This window comes from Brienomyrus brachyistius, chromosome 12 (genome assembly GCF_023856365.1).
Source record: "Brienomyrus brachyistius isolate T26 chromosome 12, BBRACH_0.4, whole genome shotgun sequence".
Lineage (NCBI taxonomy): Eukaryota > Metazoa > Chordata > Actinopteri > Osteoglossiformes > Mormyridae > Brienomyrus > Brienomyrus brachyistius.
The window spans coordinates 5041366-5052782 of record NC_064544.1 but is presented as its reverse complement, the minus strand read 5'-3'; the positions used below and the strand labels follow the sequence as shown (position 1 = coordinate 5052782).

Genomic DNA, 11417 nt, shown 5'->3' with positions numbered 1-11417 from the left:
ACGCGGCTTCCAGGGGGAGAGTGTTGTTGGTCTTACTCAGAGAAGGGTAGGGCTGGAAAAATGTGCCCAGTAGGAAGGTTTGTACTGGGCTGGGCTGACTGAACGGGTGCTGGCTCGGTGAACGCATGCTCGATCCGGCCCAGCTGCGACTACCCCAGCCATCTGCACAGCTGCGACTGCCCCATCCATCTGCCCAGCTGCGACTGCCCCATCCATCTGCCCAGCTGCGACTGCCCCGTCCATCTGCACAGCTGCGGCTGCCCCGTCCATCTGCACAGCTGCGGCTGCCCCGTCCATCTGCACAGCTGCGGCTGCCCCGTCCATCTGCACAGCTGCGGCTGCCCCGTCCATCTGCCCAGCTGCGTTCTCCAAAGCTGCCCCTCAGCCGCCCGGCTGGACGTGTTTGCCAGTATTTGATGATCTGCCGATTTTCATCTGCAATGGTGGAGCTGTATTTGTGAAAAGGGCCCGTTGGCCGGATTGTGCAGCGTGGGTGTGAATGCTGCTAAGTGTGCATAGTCTTTGTAAAAAGAGCCCTGTGCTCAAGTGGTTGGTGAAGGAGCATCACACTGGGAACACTCATACTGGGAACACTCATACTGGGAACACTCATACTGGGAACGCTCACACTGGGAACACTCACACTGGGTAACTGAGCCGCCGGTGTCCAGTGTGTGTGTGTTTGTGTGCATATGCGCGCGTGCGTGTGTGCGTGTGTGTGTGTGTGTGTGTGGCTGTGCGGAATGATCAGACTCAGCTCAGAAATAAAGTTGCCCTCTTTCGGGGTGAAGCGTCGCAGCAGCAGGCTCATGTCGGTAGTAACACTCACGCCTCTCGCTCACACTCATGTCATAGCGAAGCTCTCTGCTCCCGACCCACAAGGCTCCTTCCGAAACACTTCCTGCTGCTTGCCGGCCTCAATCCTGAGCTACACAAACAGGGCTGCCATTTTCCCACCAGTGAAGAATGAAAACCACCCATTTTTTCCTGATCTGTTCTGCTAAAAACGTCCAATAAAACATTCAGTACAAAACCTCTGGAAGGATTTGGGGTCGTTTCCTTCACAGCGATTTTTTTGACGCCTGCATGAATCTAACGACAATTACAAAACTTCTGAAACATATACTGTACAAAAACATGATGACAGATACTCATTAACCATATTTGCAAAGTTTTATTTTGAAACAATGAAAAATATGCCAGCACAAAACAATCATCCATCCATCCATCCACAAACACTATCACCATCTCCTTAGTACAGGATCACGGCAACATTCATGGTCCAGGCTTAAAAAAATACTGCTGGCCTTATTACTGAATGCATGTTTTATCCTTCCTATAAACTCTCAGTCATACTAATGATCCTGATTACAGTGTTTTCATCTTTACTCCTATAATAAATACTGACATCATATATACAAGTGAAATATAAACATATATTTTTCTGTTGCACAGTCATCGCAGCCATCAGATCTGTAGTTTGCTGTGTATGCGTCTGTATGTATGCATGCATATTTGTTATTAAATGGTTGGGTTAGGGTTGTGAGGGAGGGTTGCCCTTGTCACTGTGTCCCCTCAGAGTCATGGACAAGATCCAGTGGGTCTTTACAGAGGCACCGATGGACTGCTAGCGTGTCGGAAGGCAGTCTGCTACAAGCATTTGTCTCCAAAAAACAGTGAGTCAGAGCACCTGGCTCTGTTTGCTCGTGAAACTGAAACCTCACATGGTGCCATTGTTACACCCCGCAAGTCTGCTGCAGTATTGTGCTGAAGGACTGAGACTTTCATTTCCGGTCATTCGTTTAGCTACATCAGAAGGACATTGGTTCGCATCCCAGCTCGGGTCACTCATCCATGGCCACCACTTTGATCCCGTGTGCGTTGATGTACGTCAGGAGGATCTCGGCCCGTCTCTCGATCACGTCGATGAGCTTCTCGATGCCGTGCCGGCCTCCCTGGCTCTCCCAGTACCGCTGATCCAGGAACAGAGACTGGAGCAGCCTCTGGCGTAGACGCTGGCCCCGCAGCACGCTCACGGCCCGCTCCGGTAACCTGACCAGGAATGGTGTCTCACAGTGAACCGTCACTCACATTTAACAAAATGACACTGACAGCATGTGCTTCCTGACCGTTCCTACAGCCCAAACACACGCAGGCTACGAAGAAACTAACAGAAAGCAATACATGGACATTTTGTGGTTTCATAGTAATTTATAAATATTTAGCCTTACCAAGTGTATAGTATATTAAGTGTGGTGTACTGTTATATATTTTAAATACGAATATATAAACTTTCCTTAATATCCCCCTTTCAAAATATTAATAAAAGTGAAATATTAATCTCTGGCGCTAACTCAGAACTATTTCTGATTAGCGTTTTGTTCTATAGATCATTAATGTCAGGCAGGAAGTCTTTCCGGTATAGCTGATGTCTGAAAATGTGATTTAAAGCTGTTGAACAGCTCAGAAATGATCTCTGCACAAGTAAATGTATTTTTAAAGGTTTTCATTCATTAGCACACAGTGGAAAACATGAGAATTAATAGAGAATACAGTTCACATGCATGTCTTTGTGCTAAAATATGTAAAATAATGAAAGTTGTTGTGGCGGTAAAATAAGAAACTCCGAATCAAATCTAAAGCACATGTGGCCTTGATTAAGACAGCTGGACATGTTAGCGGCTGAGGCAGGGAACATTCTAGCTAACAATCCAAATTCCCATAATCCTTTTCCCACACTCCGCTAGGCCTTGATTTATTTATCACATGGGGAACATTTGTAAGATTCTTGGATGCAGCTCGGATCTTGCTGGCAGCTCTGGCGTGATACTGCTGGTCATGATGCTGCATTCTCATGCACACAGGGACACGTGAACAATGGTTCTGTTGAAGAAAGAGTCAAAGCTACACACACACACACACACACACACAGGTTTGTAATTAAACCTTCGTGGGGACTTTTGATTCATTTCTATGGCTTCTTCCGCTTTTTGATTGCCTGAAAAATGGTCCCCACAACGTCAAAATAACAGGTTTTTATCACATTGCTGGGGACCTAATGCCCATGTATCCGATTCTCATTTGAAAACATCCCACCATGACCTGACTGAGCATGTGCATGGAGATGCGAGAGGCTCCTCCCACAGGTCAGAGACAGAAGTGTGCTCACCCAATCCCTTAATGCTGTCGGTTATGTCAGAATTTCTACTCACTCTGTTATTCCGTCCAATAGCTTAAAATCCAGATTGTCTTCGTTTCGGTCAAAATATCCTTCGTTGTCGATGAAGACTAAATGCCTGGGGTCGTGCATTCTGTGGACGATGTGCGCCAAGCGGATGCTGTCCTGCTCAGCACACTGCAGGTGACGACCGAGCCGCACGCACCGATCCCCCTGGTGCGGTTTGAACCCGCAGCAGTTTCTGTCCAGCCGGTTATAGATCTAGTGATAAAGAGATTATTTTTCACATTTTCTTCAGCTTTTATCCAAACTAAGCAGGGTCAGGCAATCCCAGAAAATACCCACTGAGCCACACAGTCTGAATGTGAAGCAGTAAACTTTGAGATATTCAGATTATAACTTTCACATAAGGTCCCACAAATGCAAAGTCGTTGCGTATTGAGGCAGGAGGAAAAGCATCATTATCAGGTTCTTTTAACATTTCATTTTTCCCACGTTGCCATTTCTCTTCGGATCACGTTCGCCTTGCAGGCTCCGAGCTCACCTGTAACAGGAAGTCGAAAAGGGCGAGTTTGCTCCATTCGTGGTGATGGATGCTGGGGCACCCCCAGCCCGCTCTGGGCGTGACCCCCCTCTGCCAGCACTTCTGCTTGAGTGAGCGCTGATACGCCCCCCAGGTAAGCTTGATAGACGAGTGGGACTCGCCGTCTGTGGGGGCCAGCGAGGAGTCCCACAGCACGGCGGGGCTTTGGTCACCGTCTGCAACCGGCCGCACGCATCATGAGTTAAAATAAGAGACGTGCAAAATCAAAAGCAACAAGAGGGGCGTCTAGAGCAGGACTCTCAAACTGGAATAAGCTGCTGGTCACTGGCGAGAAGGTCTGCAGCTCAAGCTGGGGGCGAGAAGGTCTGCAGCTCAAGCTGGGGGCGAGAAGGTCTGCAGCTCAAGCTGGGGGCGAGAAGGTCTGCAGCTCTCAGCCAGACGTACAAAGTTATCTACTGTTATGTTTCAGCGAGCAAAAATAATGGAGCTCTGAGACAGCCCCCCTAAAGCAGCCACAGTGCCACCCCTGGGGGTGGGACGCTCTGAGAGCCGGCGAGGTGCTGAATTACATTGTGTTTTATTCTCAGCGGAAAACACAGGATCGATCTGCAGGCCAGATTAGAGGGCCGCATAAAACTGTCTCGCGGGCCGGATCTGCACCCCTGCCGTAGAGGATCAGATCATACACGTGACACATATGTACAGGAGACAAAGCGTCAGTCTGACCACAGATCAGATTATACACGTGACACGTGTGTACAGGAGACGGGACACAAAGCGTCAGTCTGACCACAGATCAGATTATACACGTGACACGTGTGTACAGGAGACGGGACACAAAGCGTCAGTCTGACCACAGATCAGATTATACACGTGACACGTGTGTACAGGAGACGGGACACAAAGCGTCAGTCTGACCACAGATCAGATTATACACGTGACACGTGTGTACAGGAGACGGGACACAAAGTGTCAGTCTGACCACAGATCAGATTATACGCGTGACACATGTGTACAGGAGACGGGACACAAAGTGTCAGTCTGACCACAGATCAGATTATACGCGTGACACGTGTGTACAGGAGACGGGACACAAAGTGTCAGTCTGACCACAGATCAGATTATACGCGTGACACATGTGTACAGGAGACGGGACACAAAGTGTCAGTCTGACCACAGATCAGATTATACGCGTGACACATGTGTACAGGAGACGGGACACAAAGCGTCAGACTGACCACAGATCAGATTCACAGCTCCGTAAATAATGGATAAACAACACGATTTGTAAAGGTATGATTGGCCGCCTGAAAAAGAGTTCCCAATTTAGAGAAGCCATCAAAGATGGATCCCAGTGATTCCCCACCGTATTTTACGCCCACACCTCCAATACCCATCGTGAGCTCCGCTTCAGGTTTCATGCTAATAACGGTTTTAAGAAGATCTCGAGTGGGGAGTAATGTCAACAAGAAAAGCCCCCAGTGCTCCCATTAAGATACAGGATGGGCTCAGTGGGCAGATTCCCACCAGGGGTGACGTCACTGCCCTGGCGGGATTATTCCAGGCCAATGGACATTATATTATAATCTTCTACAACATACAAATCATAATACTAATAATTATTATTATAATAACAATAATAACTATTATATTATTATTATTATAGGGGGCACTGTCACCTCACGCCTCTGAGACCAGAGTTTGAGTCTCTGCCAGGGCTCCATGTGTGTGGAGTTTGCATGTTCTCCCCGTGTCATCCCCCCCCTCTTCTGGGCTAGGGTCCAGACCCCCGTGAGCCTGAATGGGATACGTGGTTTCAGAAGATGGATAATGATCATTTTCTCTCGGATCTGTCTAACTCTCTGTACAGTTTAGCAGGTACAACAATATCTATTGTTTAAATATTCTTGTAGAAAACCCTCGACTTTTTTAGTTTATCGTATTTCTATGCAGGTCACGGGTTAACGTTCATGGGCTCCGTGTATCTGAGGTAACGTGTGTGATGCTTCTTTACATGTTAAAGTTAATGAAGTGGCAGCGGCCAGCTATGCGACATTTTAAACCCAGCCATTGTCGCTTTGATTAAAATACCTGTAGAGACGCCGATCTTCCGGCAGACAGTCGGGATGCTCCGGTTCAGACCCAGGATCCGGTCTAAGTGAAAGGCGAACACCTCGCTCATATCCTCGGCTCTTCTGAGCAACCCACAGCGCCCTTGGCAGCCGGGACCGCCGCGGATCCCCACAACTTTATCTGGGGACCTTAAAGTGCCACCTGTGGCGCCTTCAAACAGCACCAAGCGCCCATAAGCGGCGGATGAAACCTCCTTCATGCGGATGATGTTGGTGTCGGCGAGGAAGCGCAGCGCCTGGATGTCTTCCCTACTGAACCAAGGCGGCGCTCTCTCGCTGTATATCCTGATATAGCTATACTGCGGCCCCTTAGGACTGTCTCCATGTCCAATGTTCTTCAGTGTATAGTGGATGTTTGTTCCCGGTATAATATGTATCTCGTTGTCCGGGGCGGTTCTTGGTTTCCATTTACCTTTGGTTTTGTCAAATGCGTTGAGCGCATCGTGCTGGATGTGGTTGTCAATCACAGCCACTTTCTTCCTTGGTTTTGGCCGCACTGTGGCCCTGAGAAGTGGCGGCTTACGACGCTTGGTTCTGAGTGTGATATAGAGCACGTTGGGTGTCGGGGTGACGCCGGGAAAGTGCGCATTCTGCGCCGCCCGAAAGTCCGCCGTCTCCCGCAGATCCGCCTCCAACTCGCCGTCTACCGTCTTCCTCCGGTACTTAAGTTTATCCCGGGACGCAACTTCTCCCAGTCGGGAAACAACGAAAAACAAGTAAATGAAGCATGCGACGACAATGAGGAAGGTGGTCTTCCAAGTAGACGCCTTCCTTACACACTTCGATAACCTGAATAAGTACAGGCGGGGACACGCCAGTAAAACGTCTTTTATTTCCCCAGGCCGAATAGACCGCATTTCTACTTTAATTTGTATTCCAGCATGGGGAGTTTTTCCACGGCTACGTTATAGTGACATTTCTCATGCTGGTGACTGTCGTGATTAAGGAGGAGCTGGAAAAGCCCACCGGCGATACTGGGCTAAAGCAGATACCCTGTTACTTCATCACAGAGAAAAAGAAGCGAGTCTTTGTTATCCAGGCAGAATGAGCGCAAACCATATGTGTGAAATCGGCTCCCCCAGTTTCACTAACCGAACGTAATACAGCCTCTGTGACCCATTTCGCAAACTACAGTATCATGAATGAAACGTCACATACAGCCTAAATGTTCTGCTGCGCTTTCATTTTAATAAGCAGTACTTTCTAAAGTCAATTGTTCAGCAATTCCATTAGATATTTCTATTTAAGATTAATGTAGCATTATGATAGATAGGTTACAGCATTTTCGTCTAGCAACATATACAAAACTGCAGCTAATAAACTATAAACGCATAAAAAGCGATTGTGTTCTATTAATAGACTATTACAGCAGATACGTGCAGATTAGTGTCATTAATAATAATAATAATAATAATAATAATAATAATAACATTGTATTTGTAATTAGACAAAGTGTTACAATAGCTTACAAGCAAACTTTTATTGGAGTGATTTTGAAATTACAGCCGATCGCCCTTTTGACGTCAGCGGTCTCTGTGGCCACGCCCCTCAGATCATTTAACCTGAAGACATAGACATGCCAGTTTCTCATTCTTTAATTAACCCTATGACCTTCTCTAAATGGGGCCGTTTGCAAGGTACTGCCACTGTCGACTTGCTGTGCTGTTAATCGTTTGCCGTGAATGTTTTTCCTAACCCTGTTTGCTGAACCTGATCAGAACTTTGCATTGATGTTGCCCTGGACTGGTCTCTGAACTTAGCCTGTGTTTGACGCCGGCTACGTGTTTGCGCTTGTCAGTCCGCGTTGTAAATCATTAAAAGTGCTGGATCACCGACCTGTGTGATTACACTTTACATTTGCGACCCCTGCTGTCCGTGATCGGCGCTGAATTTGTTGCCTGATTAACTGGACAGAAACGTTATCGTCGGTGGTGTTTCTACCATAATCAGCACAGTAAAAGGGAAACGTGGTGCTCTGGCAGTCGCTGCCCAAAATACCGCATTCCCACTCGGCATAGCAGCGGAAAATACGACCCACAGGAATTTTAAGGCGAAAACAGGAAGCTGAAAACAGTGGCCCTTCACATTAGACATTAAGCCCCCATATCCAGTCAGGATGTCCAGGCATGCATCAGAAAAAAAGTCACATATCTTGTCAAGATTTCCTATTTGGGCCGTCCCAGAAGGAAAAAAATGGAATGCAAGATCACTTGCTGCTGAAAATATATCTGGTTTTGTTGAAATAGGTTTATTCAATGACTAGTAATGCTCCGATTCAGTTTCAAAAGTGGAATTAAAATAAATCGCAAGAATATACCGTAATTATTCATATGGAATCGTCTGGAGTTAATGTAATGCTGAAAAGAAACATTTGCTGTTTGTTATGAAAAAAATGCGGGTTAGCGGTCATTAGCGGTTGTTATTTCATCCACATAGTTCTGGTGCCTGTTTTGTGAGTAAGACACCCTCTGTGAATGCACCAGTTTTTAATATACTTTCATAAATGTTAAAGCTTAGAAAGGGAATTCAGTTACAAGTAGGATTTGTATTAATGTACAACATGGTACTTAGAATCAGGGTAGAAATTCTAGAACAAAATCTCAGCCCCGCTGCTGCTGTTCAGACCTGAGTGTCTGAATTTTTTATCGCTTGTGTATACTGGTGCATTTTTCAACACTAACTACAGAGCTTGCTGGGTTCTCTGTATGTCTATACAGTCCAGATTAATATAATGCTACTTTGGCAGTACAGTAACTTTTCTCATTTAGCAGTAGTTGTGTAGTGTTTCAACTAAGTTAGCTAAGACGGTCTCACTAATGTTCCGGAGATCAGTTTACGAGGCACGGGAAGTACAGGAGCGTCTCCTTTAAAATACCCCCGTTATCCAAAACGGGGGCTCTACACGAAATTATATAATTTATCGACCTATAAATAATGTGCGGGTACAATGCATATATCTTATTCGTAGATCGTAATCCCTTAATTTTTGATAACAACATTCTCTGGCTGTTAGGTTAATTGTGGAAAACGTATAAAACGTCTCGTTCTGTCCAGTTTCTGGGAAGCTGTTTTTATCGCTGTGAGACTGGCAGTAAGACCTTCTTGCTGGTGTGACGCTGTTGTGTTAAAGTACCGGCGCTAATCCACCCCAGGGGATATTCTTCATCCACAAGATGGCGATATTGAACGTAATTTGCGATTTTGTGTTTACCAGACGTATTTTGTATTTTTTATTTTATGAGAATACATGTATGTAGGGACCTACATTTTTTTTAGTTCTTTCCAACCATGCTATGCCTGGCAAATTTTAATGAAACATAATATCAGCAGTAGATAATTTCACAAAATAATGTGGAATTAATACATTTAAACTAATCAGTCACCCATCCATCCAACCACTTACCCAGTACAGGACTAACACACACACACACACACACACACACACACACACACACACACACACACACACACACACACACACACACACACACAGATGTAAGGTATACCTATCCTTATGGGAAAAATGCTAACGCTAACTATGACAACCTTAACCCCCACCCTGCCCTAACCTTAACCATAAGTAACCAAGCAAAATACAAAGTTTTTGCATTTTTAGTTTTTTCATAGAAGTCACCGATTTTTATAAAATACAGTTTTCCCTTATGGGGACCAGGAAACCGGTCCCCATAAGGGAAAAAAACTGATATTTATCACGTTATGGGAACATTGTGTCCCCATAAGGATAGGTATATCCACTCACACACACACACACACACACACACCATCACACTCTATGGGCTTTGGCGAGACTCATTCCCCTACACTACATGTGTTTGTATGCAACAAAGAGAAGCAGTTCTGGAGAATGGCTGGATGGGTATTTCCTGGCACTCTATACAGAACAGTTGTTATAGATTTGTGGCTGAGTGGCGTATGGAATCCCCTGATTAAAGCAGACTTTACTGCTGTGCAGCACGGCCCCACAGAATGAGTCCTGAGCAGGCTGAGCTTGTCTGAGGTCCAGGAGTTCAGAGCCGAAGTCTGGCTGCTCCGTTAGATAACGGAGCTGCAGCCAGTGGTACTGAGCGATGCCACCTGCACAATGTGAAAGAAACGTGTGACTCCGGGGGTGTGGTGGAGACTGTCGGACAGGGCGGAGCTGAGCGAGCGAGTATTCCACAGTGAACTGAAAGTGGTATTATTGCAAAGTGGAAGTGTTTAGGAACAACAAAATTTCAGGCATGAAGTGGCAGAGTGAGTCGCCAAGTGCTGAGGTGCGTAGTGTGTCAACGTCGCCAAGTGCTGAGGTGCGTAGTGTGTCAAACGTCGCCAAGTGCTGAGGTGCGTAGTGTGTCAAACGTCGCCAAGTGCTGAGGTGCGTAGTGTGTCAAACGTCGCCAAGTGCTGAGGTGCGTAGTGTGTCAAAGTCGCCAAGTGCTGAGGTGCGTAGTGTGTCAACGTCGCCAAGTACTGAGGTGCGTAGTGTGTCAACGTCGCCAAGTGCTGAGGTGCGTAGTGTGTCAACGTCGCCAAGTGCTGAGGTGCGTAGTGTGTCAACGTCGCCAAGTGCTGAGGTGCGTAGTGTGTCAAACGTCGCCAAGTGCTGAGGTGCGTAGTGTGTCAAAGTCGCCAAGTGCTGAGGTGCGTAGTGTGTCAACGTCGCCAAGTGCTGAGGTGCGTAGTGTGTCAACGTCGCCAAGTGCTGAGGTGCATAGTGTGTCAAAGTCGCCAAGTGCTGAGGTGCGTAGTGTGTCAACGTCGCCAAGTGCTGAGGTGCGTAGTGTGTCAACGTCGCCAAGTGCTGAGGTGCGTAGTGTGTCAAAGTCGCCAAGTGCTGAGGTGCGTAGTGTGTCAACGTCGCCAAGTGCTGAGGTGCGTAGTGTGTCAAAGTCGCCAAGGGTCCGTTTACTCCAAACTTCCTCTGGCATCAACTGCAGCACAAAAACTGTGCACTGAGAGCTTCATGGAATGGGCTTCCATGGCCAAGGAGCTGCATGCAAGCCTCACATCACCAAGAGCGATGCCAAGTGTTGGATGGAGTGGTGTAAGATGGAGTGATGAATCACGCTTCTCTGTCTGGCAGTGATGGATGAGTCTGGGTTTGGCAGATGCCAGGAGAATGTTACCTGTCTAACTGTATTATACCAACTGTATGGTTTGCTGGAGGAGGGATAATGGTATGGAGATGTTTGTCAGGGGTTGGGCTGGGCCCCTTAGTTCAAGGGAAGGGATCTCTTAATGCTTCAGACTTTATGGAAACTGTTTGGGGAAGGAAGGCCCTTTTCTGTACCAGCCTGACTGTGTCCGAGTGCACAAACCAAGGTCCATAAAGACATGGTTGGGTGAGTTTGGTGTGGAAGAACCTGACTGGCCCCCACCGAGCCCTGATCTCAGCCCCATCAAACACCTTTGGGATGAACTAGAACGGAGACGGCAAGCCAGGCCTTCACGTCCAACATCAGTGCCTGACCTCACAAAAGCTCTGCTAGATGAATCAGCAGAAATTCCAGGAGACACACTCCAATATCTCATGGAAAGCCTCCCCAGAAGACTGGCAGCTGTT

At 47.0% G+C, this 11417-nt stretch overlaps 1 protein-coding gene across 2 annotated transcripts; it reads right to left on the bottom strand.

Annotated features, from left to right (window-relative positions):
* Positions 1–1154: 1154 nt before the first annotated feature.
* Positions 1155–6998, bottom strand: gask1b (golgi associated kinase 1B). 2 transcript variants are annotated; one of them, XM_048971519.1, is made up of 4 exons: positions 5814–6992; positions 3723–3937; positions 3213–3439; positions 1155–2052 (listed from the first exon to the last, which is right to left on the bottom strand). In XM_048971519.1, the coding sequence occupies exons 1-4, from the start codon at positions 6709–6711 to the stop codon at positions 1845–1847; spliced, it is 1548 nt and encodes a 515-aa protein (XP_048827476.1). In that variant the 5' UTR covers positions 6712–6992; the 3' UTR covers positions 1155–1844. The 2 variants fall into 2 exon arrangements, with proteins under 2 accessions (XP_048827476.1, XP_048827477.1); XM_048971520.1 differs by having other exon boundaries at positions 1910–2883; positions 5814–6998.
* Between the last annotated feature and the right edge of the window lie 4419 nt (positions 6999–11417).

Coding starts and splice junctions, on each gene's coding strand:
- gask1b (XM_048971519.1), bottom strand. CDS start 6,711: ATGCGGTCTATTCGGCCTGGGGAAATAAAAGACGTTTTACTGGCGTGT. Junction 3,440..3,722: donor TTTTCGACTTCCTGTTACAG/GTGAGCTCGGAG, acceptor CTTTATCACTAG/ATCTATAACCGGCTGGACAG. Junction 2,053..3,212: donor CTATTGGACGGAATAACAGA/GTGAGTAGAAAT, acceptor ATTCCTGGTCAG/GTTACCGGAGCGGGCCGTGA.